We start from the raw sequence: 25,971 nt of genomic DNA on the forward strand, positions 1-25,971 counted from the left end.
AAAAGGGCATACACTACAGTTGCCACATTTGTAGTGGCCCGTCACTCTAGGTAGGCCCCAAGCGTTCAGCACTGTTTCTTCTTCTGCTGCTTTTTTAATTGGTCTGGTGTTTACTACTGCGTCCTTGATGCTCCTTGCTTTTCTGTAAGAGAACAAAGGTTTTTCCCATTTCATTTTGCCTGAATTTAGAATGGACCAATGTTTGTTGATTATTCTGGTCACATCTTTGGAGATCGTGTTATACGTTGTGACACAGGTGAGAGGGGTGTCTTCAGCTGTTTTCTCTGTGTTTTCCAGGAGTGCATCCCGGCGTTGATTGCGGGCGCGTTTCTGGCTTTTCTGCAAGATTTTATCAGGATAGCCCCGGTCCTTGAGTTTGGGAGTGAGGTCACTGGCCTGTTTCTTGTAATCACTGAGTTCACTGCAATTTCTTCGAATTCATAGAAATTGTCCGTACGGTAGATGCTCACGTAACGGTCTCGGATGGAAGCTTTCAAATCGCAACAGGTTGTTTCTTGCTGTTGGTTTGTAGTGTGTTATTGTTCTCAAAACTCCATTTTCCTTTTTGATTACAAGATCTAGAAACACCATGGTGTTCTGATCTTTGACATATATGAATTTCAGGTTGTCATCACATGTGTTTAGCCAGTTGAAGAAAGAGACCAGCAAGTCCTCAGGTCCCTTCCAAATGGCCAACACATCGTCAATATATCGTTTCCATAATAGGATATTTGAACTGTATGGATTCCTGTCGCTGAGTATGAATTTCTCTTCGAAGTCGTGGACGTAGAGTCCTACCACGCTTGGGGCAAATGTGCTCCCCATCGAAGTACCCCCAGTTTGGAGGTATATTGTTCCTTCGAATTCGAAAAAGTTTCTTTTGAGGGCCAGTCTTGCACACTCTAGTATGAATTGTCTTGGAGTTCTTGAGGTCCATTCCTCTTTCTCAAGGGCTTTTTTCAGGACTTCCAAGGTCGCATCTTGGGGAATGCTCGTATATAGGCTCTCAATGTCGAAACTCACAAGGATAGTATCTTCTTCCATGGTGAGGTCATTTAGTAGTTGCAGCAAGCTTTTTGTGTCTTGGAGGTAAGTGCTGGTCTTTCGTACCTGTTTTTTGAAAAAGACATCGCAGAAGCAGGAAAGAGGTTCCAACAGTGAACCTAGACCAGAAACTATGGTCTCACAGGTGGTGGAGTCTTATTCTTGTGTATCTTTGGGAGTGTGTAGAAGTAGGGCACTCTCCCTTCGCTATTGCACAAGAAATTGGCCTCTTGGTTAGAGATGTACCCTTCCGCTTCTCCATATTCCACTAGCGATTTTATCTCACTACGTAGGTCTTCTGTGGGATCAGTGGGTAGTATGTGGTAGTTTGTCTCATCAGACAGTAGTCTCAGGCATTCAGTTTGATAGGCAGATTTGTCATGCACCACCACTCCACCGCCTTTATCCGCGGGTTTTATTACAATGGTCTCACAGTCTCTTAATTGATCCAGAGCGATCCTTTCCTTTCTCGTCAAATTCATAAACGTTTTTTTAGGAGTTAATGTCTCAACTTCATTAAAAACCGCTTGTTCGAAGGTGATTACCTCTACTGGGATCGTGTGTGGAGGTGGCTTGAATGTTGACTTAGTTCGTAGACAAGTTTCGTTTGGGTCATCTGAGGCTATTTCATCTTTCTTGTCAAAAAATGCCTGTAATTTGAGTTTTCTAAAAAATGAGGAAAGCTCACAGTGGAGCTTAAATTTGTACAAATTAGCAGTCCTTTGTTCAAAACTGTTTCTTCATCCTCAGAGAGTGGTCTTGTCGATAAATTGGTAACTAGGTCTTTCGGTTGCTCAGTCCTTCTTGTAGAGTCTTGGTCCGTGGTTGACCTGTGTTCGGGTCTTCCGCTCCCCAATGTACCTGGTTGCCCTGGTTGCTGTTTTTCCGTCTGCCCCTTACCCGTCCGCCCCTGGCTAAAAAAGGCAGTCTGTATGTATTTGGTGGAAAAAAAGGCTGTTGGAATGGCGGTTGCCATCCATACATAGGGAAATTTTGGGGATGGTTATAAGGACCTGGATAGCCTTGCATTGGCATTGGGTTGAAGGATGGCCAGTTGCCTTGCATCCTTCCACGTCCTCGTCCTTTTTGTTTAGTACTTCCAGTACTAGAATTGCTGCTCGTAGTGGACGAATTACTCGAGGCATTGCTTGAGGCATCTGAGTTGTCATCGGGTTTGGACTGAGGGACATATTCTGGATCCGAGTAGGGGTAAGCTTTTACCATAGAGAATCTCTTCAAATCCTTCTGAAACTTTTGCACTTTCTGCTGTGTCAGGTTATCCTTATAGTCGTTAATTAACTCATCCAATTTCTTTTTATAGCCAGAGATTGTGGTTTTTATGTGGCCCTCTGCTATTTGAATCTCCACTTGGATTTTCTCGGATAGTCTCAAGGCAGTCTTAAGTATGAGGACTATCCAGTCATGCGTGCAGTGCCACGCTATAGAGGCCCAATCCTTTCGGAAGGTAGCATCCTCGAGGAAGATGCGAGGTGCATTGGTTACCAGTAAGCCCTTAGGAGCCATGTTGTTGCTGAGATATTGTTTTAAAATTGTGCCATGTAGGATGGTTCTGATCCTATTCCGTTTAAGCTCTGTCAGATTCTACCATTCAGTTGTCTGTGAAATGCTCTGTGCTATATTCGCATCGGTGAATACAGACAAATCGCCCATGATTTCCTCTACCTCAGCCGAGGTGTAGGGGAGACCATGGTTCTCGGCCATGGTTGCAGGTAGTGCCATAGAAGAGAAGTGTGGTGACTATGTGTAACTCTCGCAGCTCTGCGCTGCCTAACGTATTTCAAAACAATAAGAGAGTAACAGCCCGATTCATCATCAGCATGTTTTGCGAGTCTGTAATAGCGAATAATAAGGAATCGCTATTACAGACTCGCAAAACGGGATTCATGTAGGAATCGCAAAATAAATTGCGATTCCTACACATTCCTTATTTGCGATTAGCAAATTGCTAATCGCAAATAAGGAATAACTCCCCATTCAATCCTATGGGCCTAAAGGCCCATAGGAATGAATGGGGAGTTATTCCTTATTTGCGATTAGCAATTTGCTAATCGCAAATAAGGATGCAATTTCAAGGGTGCTAGGGGTGTCCACAGGACACCCTGTAGCACCCCTGAAATGTAAATTAGACTCATGTTGCGCACACACATGCCCAAAGGACATGTGTGTGTGTAACATACAACTGAGAAAAATGCACAAAAGTGCATTTTTCTCAGTTTTCGCTATTTACCACAAAGTCTGACTTCGCGGTAAATAGCGGTAAAAAATAGCGAATTCGCCATGGTTGCAGGTAGTGCCATAGAAGAGAAGTGTGGTGACTATGTGTAACTCTCGCAGCTCTGCGCTGCCTAACGTATTTCAAAACAATAAGAGAGTAACAGCCCGATTCATCATCAGCATGTTTTGCGAGTCTGTAATAGCGAATAATAAGGAATCGCTATTACAGACTCGCAAAACGGGATTCATGTAGGAATCGCAAAATAAATTGCGATTCCTACACATTCCTTATTTGCGATTAGCAAATTGCTAATCGCAAATAAGGAATAACTCCCCATTCAATCCTATGGGCCTAAAGGCCCATAGGAATGAATGGGGAGTTATTCCTTATTTGCGATTAGCAATTTGCTAATCGCAAATAAGGATGCAATTTCAAGGGTGCTAGGGGTGTCCACAGGACACCCTGTAGCACCCCTGAAATGTAAATTAAACTCATGTTGCGCACACACATGCCCAAAGGACATGTGTGTGTGTAACATACAACTGAGAAAAATGCACAAAAGTGCATTTTTCTCAGTTTTCGCTATTTACCACGAAGTCTGACTTCGCGGTAAATAGCGGTAAAAAATAGCGAATTCGCAATTTTTTATTGGGTCATGAATAGCATTTAAGGAATCTCAAATTGAGATTCCTTAAATGCGATCGCAATTTGAGAAATCGCAATTTTTTGCGCTTTCTCAAATTGCAAGTACATGACCCTATGATGAATTTCAAATGCCATCTTTGCGGGTGCAAATGGCCGAATTCTGCGATTCGCACCGTTTGCGCCCGCAAAAATGCTTCATGAATCTAGCTGTAAGGGTATTGGTCTGTGAGGTTGGAACTCCTGGTCCCCTACTGTAATAGTTAAGCAAACAAAGGAGGAGTACCCCCTGGGTAGGTAGCAGAGAAAGGCTCTGTACCTAGAGCTTAAGGCTCATTCTAAGCACAATGTGCCCAACCTTAGCAGGACAGCGCATGTCCTTTTTGAAGACCCCTCACTCACCAACCTGGTTGGTGACTTGCTTCATCATTGGGGTCCCACCCCGAAGGCTGAGTGCCAACAGGGTGTGCTTCGACACCTGGTTACAGTGGAGCGGGTTTTTTTCTTTTTTATATGTGCAATAACTTTAAAAAGGGGTAAGTGGTTTAAAAAGGGTTCAAGTGCTACTCACTACAAGAGTTTATTCCTGAGTGTTTGAACCCCCATAAAAAAGTGCGACACCTATGCCTAATTAGGAAGACTTCGGTGTCTTAAGACGTGTAGTGTTTTTGAAAATAGCGAAAGTGTGCTATGTGATTTGTTACAAAAGAAAATAGGTCTGCATGTTTCAACCATCAAATGATTATGGGTTTTCGTCAGGACCAGAAAGAGTGACCTGGGTGGTACGTACTCGCTAAGGTATGGCCTGTCCTCGGTCACAAAGAAAAAGGGGTCCACAAAATTGTGGACCTTCACAAAAGATCAATATTCTTCTCCCCGGTGTGGAAGAAAAAACCTGTGGAGAAAAAGGGGGGTAGGGGTTGGGATCACATACACAAGTGGACAGACATTGATGTACACTTAACATATAAGCAGTTAATTACAATTTTGACCCATGCTGGTCGCTGGAATGGCACCCAAACCCCTGGATGCCGTGGGGAGGTGCAATTGAATATCTAGCAGGCTTATGCACGGGTGGTTATTTCCCCGGGACAGCCCAGGGAGTGAATCTGGCATATAGTCTGGGTGATCTAACATTAGATTTTTTAGAGGAAAAGGGGGCAAAATGGCAGTACGATAAGGAATAACGCCTTAGTGTTCACAATTGTGTGGGATATACATGTCTAACATATTCCCGGGGTGCTACAACTGAGAATCCCAGAGCTAGGATGTTAATTACAAAGGTTCTAGACCTGTGAAGCCCCGAATTATGTAAGACATTTGGCTTACTTTGCGAGCGGTACAAAACCGCTACATGGGCGTCCGGGTTCCAAGAGCCCTGCTCACTTCATCTAGAAGGAAAAATACAAAAGCGGGTACAAATCGGCATGAGCGACGTACACATCGACATGGGCGACATGGCGTCTTCTCTCGTAATGTTGCCGAGTCCCGTACGAACAATGGTGCGCAACTTACTTGTGGCTTCTGCTCATCGGACCGAAAACCTACTTGGTTCCTGTTCGGTACGCCCCGTGGAAGTCCCTAGCCGACTGAATCAGCCTAGAGGTATATCATCATGGTGAAAAGGCAGGGAACTGTCCCATTTACCTCCAATTTACTATTCAGAGATCATTATGTGACTTTGAACTGTAGGTTGTAAAGTTGTGCAGCTGATTAAGGTGGCCTTCTCTCAGAAGTTTGAATATGAAAGTGCTCTGATGTCTTCGGTGCTAATATTCCAAGCTGGTGAATCTGTGAAGGTTCCTAGGCTGGTGAAAGAAGTATGTGGTTGCAGGTGGCAGGAATGTAGGTAATGTGGAGCAGGAGCAGGAACCTCTTCCTTTGGTTTCAACACAGATCAGTTAAATGCACAGACCACCTCTGGTTGAAAGTTACCTTCACTAAGGATGCCTCTGAGATGATATCCTAGGAATTTATTTATTATTTATTTAAGAGGTTTTATATAGCGCTAGCCAGACCCGAAGGTATCGGAGCGCTTTACAGCAAGTAGGGGAGAAAAACACATAAAAGAGGAACAAGAAAGCGTAAGTGATCAAAAGTTCCAGTGTGCTGTGCATCCGAGGAGCACATTGAGGTAGAGTGGTTCCGAGGTAGTTTTGATCCGTGTATAAAGTCCTGAGCTCCATCTACCTCAGGGAGTGGAGGAGAGTAGGGGTTAAGGGGCGTGGATAAGGATGGGAATGTTGGAGCAATTGTCTGTTGGCAGCAAGGTGTCAGCTTGTGCACTTCGGATTTCAGTTAGGGAAGGTACGGTTGAGGTATAAGTCTTTTAGGAGTCTTTTGAATTTTATGAAGGAGGGAGTAGTCCTGATGTCAACTGGGATGGAGTTCCATATTTTGGGTGCATTTCCTGCGAAAGAACAAACTGCAGTTTTTTGCTTGCGTGCTTTCAGAGGGATTAGTAGGAGGGTGTTGGAACTCATAAGATTTCTTGACTGGCCGGCTTTCTTGAGATTGGAGGCCAGGTATTCTAGTTTCCCTGTGTGTAAGGCTTTGTGAGTAAGGCAGGCAGTTCTGAAGCTGGCACGCAATTCCACTGGGAGCCATTTTAGTTCTCTGAGTGCGGGAGATAATTGGTCGTACTTTTTTGACTCCAGTGACCATTCTGGCAGCCACGTTGAGAGTTGTTTTGAGTGGATCTAGGCGGGAGAGAGCTGTACCGGAGAGAACTACGTTCCCATAGTCCAGTCTAGATGACACCAGTGATTGGGTGGCTTGTTTGAGGTCCCTGGGCGGGATGAAAGTTTTGATTTTGTTGAGGAGCTTCAAATTAAGGAAGGCACTCTTGGCAGAGGTCTTAATGTGATTTGTCATGGTTAGTTTTTGGTCGAGGGTGATTCCTAGCGATTTTACTGAGATAGCCAGGGTGAGATTGCCGTTGAGAGCATCGATAGCTTTCAGCCACTCTATGATTTGCGGGTTTTCATCTTTGTTGGAGATAAGGAGGATTTCGGTTTTTTCTTGATTGAGTTTAAGGTGGTTTGGGGCAAGCCATTGTTGAACTTCTTTGAGAGTGTTGTTGAGTCTTAGAATGTCATTAATGGAGGAGGTTTCCAGGTAGATCTGGGTGTCGTCAGCATATAGATGGAAGGGTATGTTGGCTTTTTTTAAGATGGTTGTGAGGGGTTCCATGTATATGTTGAACAGCTGAGGAGAGAGTACTGAGCCTTGGGGGACAACTCTTTTGACGGGGAGTAGGTGGGACGTTAAGGATTTGATTTTTATCCTTTGGGAGCGACAGTGAAAGAAGGAAGAAAACCATTGAAGGACCACCTTGTCTGCACCTACTCGGTCTTTGAGAGCCCTGATGAGAAGATTGTGATCCACAGTGTCAAAGGCTGCCAAGAGGTCTAGAAGAATGAGTAGGCAACATTGGTCAGTGTCAAGGGATTTGAGGATGTCATCAACGACGTTAAGGATCGCAGTTTCAGTGCAACAGCCTTTTCTGAAGCCTGATTGGTGTTGGTCTAGCAGGTTGATATTGTCCAAGTGCCGATTCAGTTGCTGGAGAACGCATTTTTCGAGGAGTTTGGCTAGGAAGGGGAGATTGGAAACCGGTCTGAAGTTGTTCAGGTTGTTGGGCTCTAGACCAGGCTTTTTGAGTAATGGTGTGACTTGGCCGACTTTGAGGCAATCTGGTATGATGCCAGTTTTTAAGGAAGTGTTTATGATTTTGCGCCATCGTGGTGCAAGGGAGAGTTTCAGCTTTTTGGTCAGTTGAGAGGGTAAAGGGTCGAGGATGTGTGAAGAGGGTTTGGAGGAGGAGATTAGATTGAGAATCTCAGCTTCAGGTACGAGGTCGAAGGTTCTCCAGGTTTTAGTGGAACGCGAGCTAGAGGTGATTTCGATTGCTGGGGCTGAGTTTTTAGAGGCGTGATTGAGGATGGTGCCGAGTGATTGCTCGATCTTGTTGATTTTTTCGTTGAAGAAGGTTGCGAAGTTGTCGCATAGAACTTTGGAGGCCTGGACGGGTTGAAGAGGGTTTGGAGGTTTGCTGTTTGATGATGTCGAAGAGTTCTTTTGGCCTGTTTTTCGCATTGTCGAGGGCGGTGCAGAAGAAACTGTTTTTTTCATTAATGATATGTTTTTTGTACACTCTTCTTGCAGTTTTTAGTTTTTCGCAGAGGTTATCAGAGGGATCCTTTCTCCATAGATGTTCTGTGGCTCTAAGCTGCCTCCTTTCATCGTTAATGTCCTTGTTGAACCAGGATCTGGAGGGGACGTTCCTGGATTTTTTCAGTTTCAGGGGGGCAAGTTGGTCTAGGATAGAGGACATGGTTGTGTTGTAGTGGGATGTGAGGTCTGTTGTAGAGAGACCAACCTGGGGGATGGGGAGGAGAGAGGTTATTTTTTCTTCCAGGTCAGCCATGTTGATCTGTGTTAGGTTTCTTGTCCATGTGGGGGGTCTTGGATGGGAGGTTGGCGAATGATCGGTTGGGAGATGCGGAATATGATTAAGTGGTGGTCTGACCAGTCGAAAGGTAAAATGCAGTCTAATGTGATTACGTTATGTTGGGCGATGATGGCATCCAGAATTGCACCTTTGTTGTGGGTTTCTTCTGAGCAGTGCTAGGTGAGATTGTTGCTCTGTAATAGTTCATTCAAGTTTTGTATTGGTGCGCTGTTTAAATCATTCCAGTGCATGTTGAGGTCTCCCAGAATTAGGTTGTTTCTGTTTCGGAGAGAGCAGTGGGCGACCAGGTCTGAGAAGTGTTCCATGAACGAGGGGTGTTGCCAGGAGGGTGGTATAGGAGATGACAGAGTAGTGAATTATTGTTACTGGTGATAATGTTGGTGGCTAGGCATTCAAAGGAGTTGTAATTGAACGTGTCAATTTCCATCACAGATAGGTTGTTGTTGTGAATGATTGCTAGTCCCCCACCTTTCCGGTCTGTCCTATCTTTGTGGATGATAGAGAAGCCCGGGGGTACGAGCATATCCATGATTGGAGGAGTGGTGTCGTTCAGCCAAGTCTCTGTGATGAAGGCTATATCAATGTCATGGTTTAGGATGGATTCCGCTAACTCCGTGGCATGTTTAGTAGCTGACCTGCAGTTAATGAGCATGCAGTTGGTCAGGGGTGACTCTTCTTTTGGTTCCTTCGTGAGGGGGGTAGTAGGGATGTTGATGGGGAGGGTGGGAGTCTAGGGGGTTTCCGGATGGGGTGATCACTTCTGAGTCCAGGGATTACTTGGATCGAGGACTGGGGGATGTGCGAAGATGGGGTGGTGTACGAGGAGGCCATCTCTGTCACTTCGACAGGCGACATGGCTTCCATAGTTCTATTGAGTCTTGTAGTTCGGTTCGGGAGGGGGAGTGAGGTCCAGCTGGGCAGCGGAACCTTCGGAGTGGTTTGGTGAGAGAGGTTGGGGGTGATGGGGTCAAGTGGGGGTTAAGGACGGCTTATGGCATGTGGCCAGGTTGCTTAGGATGACTTTCAGGTCCTGTATTATAGTAGCCACTTGGCTTTCAATAAGGGAGAGTCAGCGCCCTGTCTCTTCTTGGGGAGGAGTGGGGGGGATTTGGTGGGGTCTTCACAGAGGGGTGAAGATCTGATAGCGTTTTAATTACTTTTGGTGGTTGTTGCGTTGTCGGTCGGGGTTGTGGGATTGGAGGCAGGGTGGGTGGGGTCATGATGTGGTGGTTGGTTTCTTATAAGGGTGGGGGGGTGCTTGGGAGACTTAGCTTGGGTATTGTGGTCGGCCGGTAATGCTCAAAGTAGGTTATGGCTGGGGGGAGTTCAAGGGGCCGGACCAGTGGAGGAGGGGGCGTCTTGTTCTTGAGGGTAGAGGAGTGGGAGGTGTATCAAGACGGAGCGTGAGGGTTGGTGGAGGCGGGTGGGGTATGGCGTGGATGTTCTGGTGGGGGGACTGGTTGTAGAGGAAGGGGAGGACCGATGGGAGGGGAGGCTGTGTGTGGATGAGGGTAGTCCTCAGAGAGGGAAAGAGGAGATCGAATGACTCCAGGTTGATATTGTTGGCTTGAATCAAGACTGTGCTATTGGAGTAAATGGTCACAAAGGTGTTCCCACAGCGTGCCTTGCGGTTAGGGGTGGAGAAAGATAGTTTGCAGCTATGGGGAGTACTGATGGTTTTGGAGATGTGGAGTTGTGCTCTCAGGATGGAATTCCACTTGTCGGGGCTTTCCGTGTGAAAGATGAGGTCCATTTTTACTTGGCCTTTGGTGGAACAATGGTAAAGGTCAGCAAAGAGTGATTCAGGGAATTGCCTGATCAGTTTGTGTTGGAAGTTTTTTTTCGCTTTGGGAGAGATGTTGGGGGGGAGACTGATCAAGGAAGTAGTTCGGGGTGTACGGTTTAACTTGGGTGAGGTGAGGGGGCTGCGGAAGGTTGACATGGTGAAAGGCATGTCGTTTAAGACGTTGGTTGGGCTGATTCCTGTTGGGGTCTTTGCGAACTAGGTGCGTTATGGTAGCACAGGGGACAAAGGGTTGTAGTGGGGGACGGGACTAATAGCGAGGTCGGACCACTTCTGTGTGGGTTGTGTTGGGTGGATGCTCACTATGAGGCCTGAAGGGGTAGGGAGAGAGAGAAACAGAGACGCTTGAGATGATCTGGTTTCTGACGTTGGAGTCTGAGATTATGGGAACCACCAGCCTTTAATAGGTGAGTGGATGAGAACTGAGCTGCAGCGGGGGGATGCAGCGGGCTGCCTTAATATCAATGCAGGCACTGGTGTTAGATGATTATGCGCCTGGCCGCAGTTAAGGGTTGGTTGTGGCTTGTCTGAGGAGTTTACATGAACGGGGGAGGTGCGACGTCTGAGTGGAAAGAAGTATCAGACAGGGGGAGTAAGGCTCACACACTTTTCTGTCTCAGTGAGAGAGTGATGTATGACTTTGTTCATTTAGGGAGTGCACCAGACTCAGGGGGTCACTTAGACTATGTCAAGTGCCCCATCAGGTAAGAGAAGGCTGAGGCCCCTGCTCCCCTGTGGAAGAATAGCTCACTGTATTTGGAGATCCCTACATCACTGAAACAATATGGCGGTTGTTTCTCCAGAACAAATGACTTGGCCAAGCAGTGCATTTGGTCCCTGCGCATCAGGAATATTGGAGGGACATTTGAAAAGTTCCCATAGCAGGATTGTCCTGCCTCATGCGGCAATTAATAGGATGATGAGGCAACACCGCTAACTGCCACCCCAGTAGCACACAGCATTCCATGATCAAGTGGTCTCGTCTGCAGAACCATCTAATGTTCCTATGAAGGAAACCGGTTCATCTCCATAGCTATACAAGGAGGGGCGCCGCGGGTTAGACAGTGAAAGCGCAACCGAATTTGTGGCTGAGCACTCACTGTGCCAAACGCTAAGTGACCCGCAAAATGTGCGTCACACTCTATAAAGGCAGCTCTTTTGTCCTGAGTAGGGATATGGCAGATGAACCAGTATTGTATTTCAGTGGAGAGAAATGGACGACATCACATCTTTGAGTAATGCAAGGTATGTGGAACCCCTAATCCTTTCCAAATCGCAAGAAAATAGTTGTAAGTGACCTATACTTATTTATTAGTATCAATATTACTAGTATTAGTATATTGATAATAATAATTAAACTTATTGGTGTTGTTTGTTGTTGATATTATTATTTTTGTTTTTATTATTATTATTCATATATTCATTTGCCATTTCGTTATTCTACTACTCGTGAACCACCTTCAGTTAATGCATGATGTAGATACCCGATAATCCTCCACACAAGAGATTTTTTTTAATAATGATTATTATGCTTTGAATACATGGTCACTCCTTTAATTCACTAATACCATCATCAAAGTTCCCTCTGACTGCCAATCCAGGGAGAACAAAGCTGACGTCAGAAGGAAAATGGAAACTGGTAACAAAGAAAAATGAACATATTTATTGTTTCTCAGATCTTGAATTTATTGCTGCATCATTCGAAATCTGAATGTATCTATGTCTTATCCAGATACATTTGTTTATCATTAAAACAATATGAAATGAATCTGAATGCCTTGCATCTGTAGTCAGAGCTGCCAGTGATCAGCATGAGTAATTATGGAATTACAAACTAACAAAGATTGAGATAGTGCTTCGAAGTACAGAAAGTGTAGAGTGTCTATTGTATATGACGTACATTAAAAATTACATAAAACCAACATTCCTCATTTATTTGCTCTAAATGTTATTGCATCACATGTGAAAATGTTACACTGCAATTCATTATAGGTTTGGAGAAGCATGAAGAATTTTCTTTGGCAACACATTTTAAAAAATATATATCACTTTGAAATTATGTTGGTTGAATTTAAAAGGTTACATACCTATATCAGTAAATATATTAAACAATCAAAATGTAATGCGTAAAAATGTATAGTGCATATAGAGAACTTCTTAAAGAGATGCTATATCACAGGCGGGCCACAGCCAAATGTTTTGAGATTAAGGAAGGGTCAGTGATCAAATTCAACTATTATGTCCTCATTATGAAAAATATGCAATTGCAAAGCCAAATGTCTTGCTTTAATATGCCAGTGCATACAAATACTTGCATTAACAAATGCTGCTTACATGCATCGCATACACAAATTATGTTTATGTTATCGAATACGGTCCTACTGACTGCCAATGTTGGGAAAACAGTAGCACAAAGAATTGTATTCCACATACAATGCATATATATTAATTAAAGAACTGAATGTGAAAAACATTGGGATGACAGGACATACTTTTGAAATCTAAAATAATTCCTGAGGCGTTCCAATAGAAAGTACACCCTGAATGGCAAAATGAAAAATAAAAGGCAAAATGAAAAACAGCCAATAGCGTGAGGTGAGTGAGAAATACTCTGGGTCCAGCCAAAACATTCTGTATGTTTATTTTAAAGAATTGTTAACAGTGAGCCTTACAGATTGATGCAGTGTCATGCACGCCCTAAAATGAATGAACAGAGAAGCAGAACCAAGAAAAATAATTGTGAAATTATCATTAAAGATTAAGCATAGAGATTACCAACTAAGTAATAAATATTAAAAGATCTGGCAAATAAAAAGATTAAAATCCCGTCCCACCCAATTCTGGATCGCCTACGATAAGTATCCAAGAATGGGCCTTTGGTGAAGACACGTTATGTTCACTGTATTTATTTAGTGCAACTTATGGGAAGCTATTTGGCTGTCGGTTAAAAAGACATAAAGAGTAATAAAAAGGCACAAAACATCAAGGTTAAAATCTTCATGATGTACACAACGGGATGGAGGAGCTGCATCATGATTCATTAATGTCCCTGTAAGCATTCTCTCTTATCAAACAATAAAGACATCTCGAAAGAAAAGAATGGCAAAAGATCAGTAACAACAGACACACTGCGGAAAACCAACTCCTTGGGGGACAGTTGGGACTGTGAGTGAGCTTGTAGGTGGAACATATGCACATTCTCCCATGTGAATAAGTTTTCAGTTCATTCATGTATTTATTTTGTTCAAAGTGGGGCGAAACCAAGTACTTCTCAAAAGACAAAAACATGATTTCAATAATATTGCTAGACCTCATCTTGCAGTGTGTCATAGATGCAAACTCAAATTTAAGATGCGGTGCTCATAACCTAAACTGATTGAATCATAAAGTGGGAGAAATTCATGGTCTTTAAATAGTTTAGAGGCATCAATTTTGCTCTCTAAGCAGACCTCTAGACCAAGTAGGCAAACAAGGACATTTCCCTCCTCTACACAACCTTGCAAGAAGTAGTCTGTGAAAATTCACGGAAAGTGCATATGTCTCACCATTCTCTTTTGATAATGGCTGACTGGCATTCGTATGCACAACTAGTGTCAAGGGAGTTGTTATCTGTTTGCAATTTCCCATATCAGCATAACATAAAGCAGAAACTAAATAAGACTGTTATGGAAGGCCAACTAACTAGGGTAAAAAGTAGGTATAGAAGCTCAGAATGTTCAAAGCAGATTATTAAAATAAAAGGCCGAATGTGAAGACCTGAAGTTATTCCCCAAAACCAAGATTCATTTTTAAAGTGTCTTCTTTTAACTTTTTAAGTGATTAAAGACCAACTCCCAACATTTTTCATCTAGGGCGGCAGGTAGTACCATAGATATTCTCTCTTGCATAGTAAATAGTTATACATTGGGAAACATGGAGGATTTAGCAGAGCTAACTAGCAGATCTACTGACATCAGCCATCTGAGTATTGTGGATTGTGCATGCAGCTATATATGCATGTTATATATGGCTGTAGATCACAATGTCCTGTCCTTGTATTGGTAGATGATAACCTGCTCGCCGTTCACTTGGCATGCCTGATTTTAGTTTTGTAGTAATGAAGGTACACTCCAAGATGATTAAACTGCTCTTTTCCCCCCGGAATTTTATATAGCACAAACTTGACCTGAAGGTATCAAGTATCAGAGCGCTTTACACGAGCACCAGTTGCGTTACATAAGGAGGCACGGGGAGATTAAATGATTTGCCCAGAATCACAGGATGCTGAAAGTCATTGCCGAGACTCGAACCCAGTTTCCCAGATTTGAGATCGACTGCCATAGCCGTTAGGCCACATCCTCTCCCCCATTTTAACTGTGGTACCTCATCATTGTGTATATGTCTTCAGAAACACAAATATTTTGGGGAAATTTGGCAAAATGTGACAGGCAAACAAGAAGCTGGCTATGAATGATATGTACATGCCATAAATAGATATGTCAGCCAGAAATATTTTTCATCAATACCAATTATGGCGCCTTATAATTTATGGGTGGGTCTATGATGTAGATAAACAAAGGGCAGGTCTATGTCAGTCATCTGAATGTATGGGTTTTGCTACCATCTTAAAGTTGACTGCAGAACACTGTGCTTGAACTCATTAAGCCAGCAAACATTGAATTTATTTAAGGGCAATATAGTCCATGCATACATCTTTGCATCTGTGCACCTATCATCGAGGCCTTCACTGTGTACATACACATCTGTGATCTGCTTACTAAGCACCTATCTCTGAAGACTTTATATTTGCACGCCTGTACAATGCATAGAATTCTCTGATGCCGACACATTGTATACAACTCCCTGAAGTATTCTTTGAATACATCTATGTGGCCTACATTAGACACACACATTTTGAGACCTCTGTGCTGTGCATATAGGTCTCCAATCTGTGTACTATGGCACCATGTATAAAGGTTGTGTACTATATATGTGTTACTGCCACCAGACCACTATGATTATGCTGACATATATATATTGTGTCCTCACCTCTAAGTCTACAATATAGATATGTCTGTGAATTGAGAATTGAGTAACAGGTGGAAAAATCTATCTATGGCACAGAAACCAATGGGCAAGCTTGTTCTGGCCTAGTAACTTATTGACAGGTATGCTGTGCAGGATGCAAGCGCAGTAACCAATGGACAATCATTCCATGGGATAAAACAGACGGGCAAGCATTGTAGGCACAATAACCATTGTAGAAAGTTGTTTCTATTTAGGCACTGTAGCTAATTTGTGTTGAGTAATCAATGACTATGATTTTTACCTAAATTATTAACGAGTGGACATCCACTAAACAGCTGCCAGTGAGAAACTATTCTGTGCCTAGTAAGTGATGGGCACAGAAGTTATTGCACAGTAACTAAGGTGCACCACTCTGGGTTAAGTATGTTTTAACATATTTTTGATCTTTCTTGCATATGTTAGATATTCTTATATGAATGTATTACATACAAATTGCAACACTGTTTCACATGTAGGACTTTGATGCAAACAGTAATTCACATTGATTGTCATTTTTGTGGCATTGTTACTCTGATTAGCATAGTTAGGCAACAGAAGAATTCTGACGTATATGCTCTCCAACAGGGAGAATTTTGGCTACTGTTACATTTCCTACGTGAACTCTGATGGATCTTCATTCTCTTGGCAAATAAGTTATAAGAGGCAATATTTTTTCAAGTGGCCATGACAGCTACTGCAATAGAATATTATTTTGCTGAGCATTAATTGTTTGTTTTTAGCACAGAATGCGGCTGATGGTTACATACTGTATTTTATAGAACAGTCTATATGCTCTTTATTAAGTGGTAGGGGTCCCAACCTGTAAATGAATTAAAACCTGATGGTTATAATACATGTGATTCAGAAAAGCACCAAACACTTAAATATTCTGGTGCATGGACAACAGAAGTGTTCAAAAACTGAGGTAGGCATAGAAGACTGGTGAATTGTGGCACTAAGTCCCTCACTATCATAAATTTCAAGCTCCCTGTAGCGCTCTGAAGTATTAGAAGGGGATGCACATAGCTAGATAAAACAAACAAAAAATACATACGTTTATTTAATGCATTAGATAAATGGGCCTCTTAAAGCCGTAACTCTCAGGAGGATTTTAATGTTGTTCTCACCAATAATTCTATAAAGCTGGAAAATGTCCTTATATATTCCACAAGTAAAAACCTTCTTTCCATAAAGATTGGTGCAGTAGTTATACCAGTGGATTTGCTAGTAGGTAACATCTGCCTTTCATTATTTACAAATCCTGGGGCAGATTTACAAGAAACTGACGTAATTTTGCATTTTAGCAGAGATGCGTCAGTTTAATTGCGTCACGCAAAAAAACCCTTGCGCCACCATTGATGCATCACATTAACAATGCGGCGCATCGTGGCGCAAGGATTGACAGATGCGCCACGCATCTGTTGGCGTAAAGGTAACGCATTGCTGGAGTCATGTTGCAACCACGACGCAACTCCAGCAATGCTCAGGAATGCCTATTCCTATTGTGCTGCCTCACTCCTTACGCCTGCTTCAAGCAGGCCTAAGGTTTTGACGTTGTGGCGTCGTCAAAGTGACGCAGTGATTTCACTGTCTCACTTTTACGAGGTTTTCTTGCGTCAGAACTCCCACCCTGCGTACATTATATCTGACGCAGGTATAATGTGACACAGGGCTTTACGAAGTGATGCATCTCCCTAGATGGGTCACGTTCTAAATCTGTCGCAACGTGGCGCATTGTTTATGACGCCGCTGTATCACAAAAGTGACGCAACAGCGGCGTAAAAGTGTTGCAAGGGGCTTGTAAATCTGCCCCCCTGTCTTTCTCCTACTTCAGAATAGCCTTATAGCTCACTGACAAAGGCTAGACGGGTTGTTAAAGGCCCTGAACCTGCGATAGGGCCTATTACGAGGGGGATGGCCTTTAACAACAGGTTTGGTCCTAGGCAGAAGGGCTATAAGTAACGCTATTAGAAGATTCCACCCGCGTAAGGTACAATGTTCTAAATAAAAAAGGAAGAAACATGAAGACAAACATTGGAATGTTGGAGCTCCGGGGTTATACCAGCCATCATAAGCCCGGAGCTACTCCATTTTCTTCAATGGAACTCTCAACATTCCAAAGTTCTTATATCTATTTATGCATGTATATGTTATTTCAATAGCGCAAACTTAACCAAAAGGAGGTGGAGCACTCTACATGGTCATAGGCAGTCTTAAAGTCAGTGAGTAATAGAAGAGGCTAATTTGTGGAGCATTAATGCATATACTGTAGTGATTTAAAGAGGTATCTCTTCAACTCTTTCCTAAAATGGAGCAGCATTGGCGTGGTTCGATGGATACCGGAATAATGTTCTAGATCCAGAGTGCAAACTGGAAATTATGTTGTCTTGTTTTTACTTTTTTACACTTCCTAATCGGCATTCTGGTGTATTATGACCATTTTTATGTGTAGAATGTCCATTACATGCCACCTGCCTAGTTTTTGTGCATTATTTGTGGTAAAAGGCAGTCCATTGTTCTGTTCTTATCTTTCACATACACATATCTTTCCAATATGTGGACTATCATTAGGGCTACCAGTTTTATGGTGTTTATATTTTGTCATTTCCGTCTGTATTTAGCCATATTTATTTTTTCCTCATTTTACCTGTATTTATCCATATTTATTTTAGATTTTGAGAAAAAATTAAGCTGAAATGTGTATATTTCTGCATTTATTTAACCAGTTCATGTACACTTGTGCCTGAACGCCTGACAGGTTTCAATGACATCTTCACACTCGGATGATAAAATATACACATATAAGAAAACATGCACATTTTAGTACCAAGGTTGTGCAAATCTACTGCTTTTAAGGCTCTTTACTAAAATTAATTAATTTTTTTAATCCCCTTGTGTGTCAATCTGCACAGCTATTGGCCTGTCAGTCATGATAGACAGCATTTAGAGTCACTCAAAAAAAAATCAATTTCCGTTTTTATACACATTAAAAAATAAATACAGACAGGAAAATAAATGTTTTTTCTGTCTGTATTTATCTGAAAAAATCAGTCAAATCAAAAACAGGGAGCCTTAACTATCATCTACATTTACTTTTTGTGAGCATATACTAATGATTATTACCTGTCAGTGAATACAGCCTGGAGATTGAGCAATATTAGTAGGCAAATGAAAGGAGACTTGCAAAATACTCATCAAGATACCCATATATAATAAGGTGATCACTTAGACACCTGTGGGCAGTCTGTCAGCCCTGAGGTGTGGAGAATTTTCTCAGTGTGTGTCAGAGACACAACTTGTTTTTTTCCACTTGACGTCTGCCATGCCTCACAAGGTAACCTCAAGCAGGAAAAATTCAGTAGGCCCATCCAAAATATGGCATACACAGCTGGAAGCCCTTTGACGTACACAAAGGACTTTGACTAGGGGCTCTCATCAGTGGAGTCAGAAGATACTCTGCAGTCAGAAACGCAGCGGTTCGACCACCTCTGTGTGTGGATCAGGTATTTGGTGGAACTGAAGCTCAGACAATTTATGGTGGTACTTGCATTCCATCAAACCGTCAGTAAATGATCTCCTAAGCAGAGTCTATTGAGCTGCAATATGAGGGAAATCACCAGAACCCATAGTTGGGGTTATTTTCCTCCATCATTCCTTGTCAGTATGCCTGACGTGGGTATGCTTATAGCTACAAACAGCATATAACTATATAGAAGAACCTGTGTGCATGGATATAGTGGTGTATTTGAAGTGATGAGTGTCTGGTCAACGATTCTGGATTAAATGGGAACACATAGGTGGGTGATGTGAAAGTTGGAAAGGCAACTACTTTGAGATGGGGAGACAATACATGATAGCCGAGGAAGGAGATTTTAATTCTACAAGATAATAGGATACTTGCCTCGTGTTTGTTTGTTTTAATGCCAAAAATTGGAAGTATTAATAATTAGGATTCAGTTGAAAGTCGGAGGAAGTAGATTTATTGTACTGCCACAATTTGAACATTAAATTGTGGTGTGCGATCTACAAGCATTAAGTTAAATATTCATGTGTTGATGTTCTAATTACATCATAATGAATGCTAACCCATTTGAATTGATGGCAAACAACCTCGCAGTAGAAGACTATACCACACAGTTAGTAAATGCACTCTTCGAGTCTCAAAGTAAATTCTATCACCATGGACGGGATAGGTAGAAACTGGCATTCCCCAAAGTAGAAATTCTACAATGATTTTAGATAATATCATTGACTGAGGAAAGAATTTTCTATATTAAGTAAAATAAAACTGACAAACAATATCTCTCTGGGTATTCTTCAATGTAGGTCACAATATTCAAATGTTCAAATAGTCATTAAATATTCTCCGACCTGCAAAAAGAAGACAACTCTTTGAAGGAGTAATGTTTCCATTATCGTCTGCATAATATATATGCAATTTAGTTTGATTTATGCCCTTTATTTAATGCCTTGATTATAGAGCAAACCATGCAAAATAAAAACGGCTCTGCTGGTAAGCAGGGATATTCAGCCTTAAAAATCGAGGATTTACATGGTCTTGATTTTGGCTCTGCCTCCTATGTTCTCCACCCTTGTACATAGGGGGCAGCGTCAAACACAATGAGTGTTGCGGTGGAACGCCCACTGGAACTCCCACTGCACGCCCTTTTCATACTAACCATAGCGTGAAAGGGGGCATTATGTACAAGAAAGAGTTAAGCGGCTTAAGCCTGCCTTGTAAATAAGGCACAGCCCCTATCGCCACTACAACGTTGGTAAACGTGACGTTGTGGTGTCGATAGGGGCTTGTACATATGCCCCCTAGTGTCACTTGTGCATGTTAACGGGAAAGAAAACCAGCATGATTTTAAGTTTGTGAAGATGTTGGAAATGGCATTAATACGTAAGTTCATGTTCAAGTCATGTTTTACCAGAACTGCAACTCTCTTGATCAATTTGAAAAATGTATTAAAGCGATCCAATAAAGCATGAAAAGAGGAATTGGAATTCAGCAGCTTGTGCCTTGGTGTTATTTAGCTGAAACCCATTCCTCCAATTAACCGAGGCACCAGAATCAAGAATCAAGAGGGCGGCTGACTCGAAGATAGATCAGTCTGACGTCAAATAGGACACACTGTGCCCTTCCAAAGGAACTGGCAGCTTTCAAGAAGAGACCTGAAACTCCTGTGTCTTGGGTTACATAGTTGGGCTACATAGTGAATGCCTGTGACAATAAGGATGCAATGTGTTTTTGACAAAATATCTTCTGCTTACTGGATTAATCACAATGAGAGCGATTTAAGCTAAAGCTGCCTATCCAACATTCATAGTGGCGAGAGCATTAATACCCAGTTTTCCATTAGGGGATCTGCTGCCTTTATCAAGTAGATGTTTGACAGATTCTGGAAATTCACCACTTTCCAACATTTGTATGACACACTGGAGCAACTGTGTGACTGCCCATACAACACCTCCCACAATCCCTCCTGAAACCCCTGCTGCAAGCACAGTAGGACCGCCACACAATGAAACAACTGTTGCTGCCACCCCACCTACCAGCCCTCCCACCACCCCTCCCACTGCTGCTTTGAGATACTTATTTAAACCTCCGGACAAATGATCTACTGCGGCTGCAGCTGCAGCTCCAGCCCCAGCTGCTCCTCCCACACCTCCAACTATTGCTCCCGCTACAAGTCCTGCTGGCCCTGCGGTCAGTCCTCCTCCAATCGCACCAACTGCCGCACCTGCAAACCCAGCTTGTAAAATGCTGATTACATAGTTTTTTGCCTCTTCTTCTGTTGGTTGCTGACCACCCTTTGGCACGTTTCCATGTGTATCGTTATTCGTTGTCGCTGTGTTTAAACCCCTACGGCGTAATCCTTCAATGCTGGAGATTCCTTGTTGAACCGCCTTCCCTGCAAAGCTGAACATTTCATTTGTAAAACAAGAGCCCCTATTCTCCTCCACCATCTTGTCTATGATGGTGAAAAGTTCAGCTACCTGCGGCTGACTCTCCAATCCTGTCTTCTCATTGTCAAAGGCGCAAAAGCGATCTCCGCATCCGGCCACCAGCTGGCTAAGAAAGTTGCTATTTATAACATAATTTTGTATATTCTCATTTTTCAGTTGGTCTTTTGCAGTAAACAAGACCATCATGTATTTCTCGGCTCCAGGGCCAAAAATTTCTTTGACTCTTCGAACAGCTTCCCTTTCTTCATCAGTATATCGCGCAGTCACCGACAACACGAGCACAATGGCATGAAATCCTTCAGGACAGCGCACGCAACACTCAGTTACAGCCTTAAGTGTATCTTCTTTAGAGGTGTCTGTGTCAAGAATCCCAGGAGTATCAACAACAGTGATTTTCTTCTCAGAACAGCTCTCTTTCTGACACTCTTTGGTGACTGATGCTGGACTTCTTGTAGATTTAAATCTCTCTTCCCCAAGAATGGTGTTTCCTGTGGCACTTTTCCCCACTCCAGTTTTACCAACAAGGACAATGCGCCGCTCTTCTTTCAGCGAGTACCCAGCATCCTCAGTAGTGGGATCTGCAAAAAGTGGATTTTACATATTTCAATCATAGTTAGGGAATTAGAGCTACAAGCAACCTAAGGGGCACGGGCACTCCCCAAGCAAGCCCCACAAACATATAGGCAAGCACACGGCCAACTAGCAAGCAGCAGTATAGAGGCAAGCATGTCCACCAGAAACCATCAGCTATGTATTTATACCTATAGTCCTAAGGTACTGCATGGTATGGTATAGGACAATGGTTCTTAACCCATGGGTCTATGGTGGGCGCTATTCAGGGGCTCCGCCAACACATACGACCTCTAACAGTTATTTTCTATCAATAAACTTAAGCACGTTGATGTAATTAACGTTATAAAGGTGTCTCTTTCTATGAGATAATTGTTTGTCAAAAGGGGATTGCGAGTTGAGGACAGAGCATGTGTTAATGTCCACAGGCACTGTCCACATCTAGACAATTTCCAATGTGAATTAGTAATGGGATTCTGATTAAAAACACTTTAGAATTTTTTATCATTTCCTAGGAAATCTGCAGATAAGAGAACCAATGTTCTAACAACACCATGATCTATGATTGTATATGAAAGTAGATGATCCAAAAAGACCTTGCTGGCTGCACATTCTCCAAGCCAAAGCTTTACAGACGCGAAGCACCTATACTTCCTATAATGGAAAGGGGGCAGGTATGTACTTTGTAGCAGCAAAGTAACACCTCCCAGAAGGCAGCATGTACTCCGGATAATGTGAACACCCAGTCTTCTAGCTTTTGTGCAATCATTCTCTTTGTCACCTTTTGACACATAAATTCTGCATGGTCTTCAGCTTGGTCCCTATCAAACTCAATTGGTGCCCTGTCTTTGTCCAAGGCCATTGGCAAGCCAGTTACTACTTCTGTCCCACCAGTACTGCTGAGATCTCGGATTTTGCATATTTACCTATTGATTATGAATATGATCTGCGTCTTAAACTGGTATGTAGTAGTTCTCAAATGTAACCACGCAGTTGCAGGTGAATGTAGATGTGCTAGAGTTCATTGTCTGTGTGCAGGAATGTCTTTTTTTTGATAACTTAAAAGAGGCTCGACCTGGACTAAAAGCCTGCTATTATAACACAAACTGAATAGGTCAAACTATTTCCCTGGAGTATTTGGGAAGAATATACCCTCTGGATGAATATAAAATTCTTTGTTCAAGCAAAGCAACTGACATCACTTAATATTCAAGGGAAAGTGATGATGTCCTTGTCTCTGTCCTGAAGAGGCCTTTCAAGTAGATAGGCCAAAACTTGTCAACATCATTTGATGAGTATTCAAAGGATACACTTTTTGGCTTCATCCACAGTAAAAGATACCTGGACAAACATATTTTCATCTATCAAAATCTTGACCGCCATATGCAAGAAAGGACACAGGAAGAAGAGGAGTATAACCAGGTAAGCAATAATACAATTTAAAGCCATTCAACAATATAACGCGAATGAACTTAAGGACAGATAAAAGAAAGATGTCCTTGATGTTTTTGATTTTAGTGTCGCTCTTATTTCCGAATCTAAGTGGGACAAAGGAGCGGAGTACATAGATTAGATAAAATGATAGAGTGGGTTGAAGGAAGGCATATGTAATCTAATGGCAGTTACCTGAAACGGATCCCACTTCTTTCTGAAGTATTTAACAAGCATTTGCAATGCAATAGGTCTCGCATTAGGAAAGTTTGAGCTAGTGGTATAGTGAATGACAAATATTTTATTTATGTGTTGGTTTTGATACAGTGAAAATAATAGCTTTGTCATTTACAATGCCAATAGTTAGAACTTTTGCAAATGTGACACCTATAGCATTTGTAATGCAATATGTGTTGTATTTACGTGACTTAGATGTATTGATATTACAAATAACAATGGCTTTTAATTTTTAAAAATAATTAATACTTAAATAAGTTATTGTAATTTATAATGGCAATAGCTTAAACTTTTGTAAATAACTTCTGTGAAGATTATGTTCAGTGTATTTTATTGTGATGGAAATCCAAGAACAGAAGTGAAATATTAACACATTTTTGTGACATTTGTAATAAAGCTTGAAACATTGAGAGAACACATTTGAACCAGTTGTTGTTGAATGGTTGCACAGATTGATGCTGTGGTGGTGCTTGAGTGAAGTTGTGGTGGCGACAAGTGATGCTGTGGCGTTCAGTGATGCTGTGGTAGCGCATAGTGATGTTGTGGTGCCCCCGAGTGATGCTGTGGTGGTGCTGAGTGATGCTGTGGTGATGCAATAGAGTGAGTGCGCTAGATAGATAGAGTGAGGGCGATAGATAGTTAGAGGGAGGGCGATAGATAGATAGAGGGAGGGCGATAGATAGATAGATAGGTAGATAGAGTGAGGCCGATAGATAGATAGAGTGAGTGCAATAGATAGAGTGAGGGGGATAGATAGATAGATAGATAGATAGATAGATAGATAGATAGATAGATAGATAGATAGATAGATAGATAGATAGATAGATAGATAGATAGAGTGAGGGCGATAGATAGATAGATAGAGTGAGGGTGATAGATAGATAGACTTTTTTTTAATGTGTTCAAGCATAGCATTTGAGGGCTGTTTGCACTTTGCGAGCATACACTGACAGGACATGCATCTTCTAGGATGAAAAGGAACGAGTTGGGTTTAGTGCGCATGTATGCAGTGTTTGGACACCTGCATTGTGTGTGTTGAGCATAAATCACTGAAAGGAGTTTGTGTTGTGTATAATATGCAAGTTTTGTGTGGCATATTCTGTGGTGTGAGAGCATGCACTGGTAGGTGTTTGCTCTGCGGAGGGAGCGTGAACAGTCCGGATACATGATCTGACCTGGATATGCTCACAGGCATGTAGGAATGGCGTCATATGGGAACATATGCTATGTTGTCTTAGACGCTTGTGGTCTGTGTTCTATCTCTGCATGTGTGCACATTGTATGTGGTGTGGGTGCATCAGCCGTATGTTATACACTTGCATGCTCTCTGTGGTGTCTGTGTCTCAATGTATGGTGCAGGTGTATAACTGTACAGTTCCATACACATACACTGTGTGTGGTTGTACTATGTGTTGTGTAGTGTACTGCATCTGTGTGCGCAAGCCCACATGGGATGTCTGCGTCTATGCATAAATGTACTGCAGGTGTGTTCAATCTAAGAGCAGGTGGGCCTGATCCATGCCACACATTTGCAGGCAATGAATCTAAATGCACATTACATACATAGTCCGTGTCTATCCTGAAAACGTGTCAAGGCACCAATCTTCCTGGACTTACGATGGACACCCATGATGTACTGTTTTGTGTGCATGCATATGTTTTTTTAATAGTGTGCAGGCATGCACTTTTGATAGTGGATCCTGCATTATTTGCGGTTTGGGTGCACGCACTGTATGCTATGAATGCATGCAGTGTGTGTGAGAGTGCGTGGGCTGTCTTTGCGCCCTGTGCGTTAAGGGAGCCCAGGCACAGTTTGACAGCATGAAGAGTGGGCCGCTTGTGCTGTGCTGAATGGGCGAATGCACCAATTTTATGAGCAAGCACACTCTCTGATGTGCACACATGCTGCAGAACACCCCTATGGAATGAATGACTCGAACATTTCAGTTACATATGGTGCCAGTGAAACGCTACCGTAGTTTCTGTCGTGAAATATGACTTGCAACCATAGAATGAGGAGACAAAACGTAGGAGATGCGTCACTTCCTGCTATCGGGGAACAGTAGGGAAATTCAAGATGACTGGTTTAGGAATGCTGATTAGTCAAGATGGCTGGCTTTAGGAATGCTGGTTGTACTCCGTTTTAGCTCAAATATTGTCTGCTTAGCTTTCGGATACGGTAGCTTGCACTTCGTCTTATATTTTAGAGGAAACTTTTTTTTTTTAATAGAGTTTTATAGAGTTTACCTCTTCAAGGCACTGCGACTGGCTAAGCAAGTTACACCTGGCTCTGGAGTCACCAGAGGGGATGTGGGTGCCAAGTCTTTCTTCACTCTTCACGCAAGCCTCTCTTGTTTAGCCAACCCCGCCGTTCAGGGGCCCACACGACTTGGTCACGAGTTGTGAGCCAAGAATGTAGCCAAGCAAGGAAAATATACTGTATCTTGTTTTTTTCATTTTAAAACGCTATCAAGAACCTTGGCTCAATGGGGCAACCCGATTATGACAAAGATAGGA

General features: G+C 42.5%; 1 protein-coding gene across 1 annotated transcript in view; it reads right to left on the reverse strand.

Annotated features, from left to right (window-relative positions):
• Positions 1-20,559: 20,559 nt before the first annotated feature.
• Positions 20,560-25,971, reverse strand: part of LOC147673734 (uncharacterized) — a 107,283-nt gene continuing 101,871 nt past the window's right edge. Inside the window, exon 6 of the mRNA XM_086945524.1 lies at positions 20,560-21,794. Coding sequence (XP_086801650.1) covers positions 20,560-21,794 — 1,235 coding nt within the window. The remainder of the gene's footprint in view (positions 21,795-25,971) is intronic.

Source organism: Lissotriton vulgaris, chromosome 12 (genome assembly GCF_964263255.1).
Source record: "Lissotriton vulgaris chromosome 12, aLisVul1.2, whole genome shotgun sequence".
NCBI classification, from domain to species: Eukaryota; Metazoa; Chordata; class Amphibia; order Caudata; family Salamandridae; genus Lissotriton; species Lissotriton vulgaris.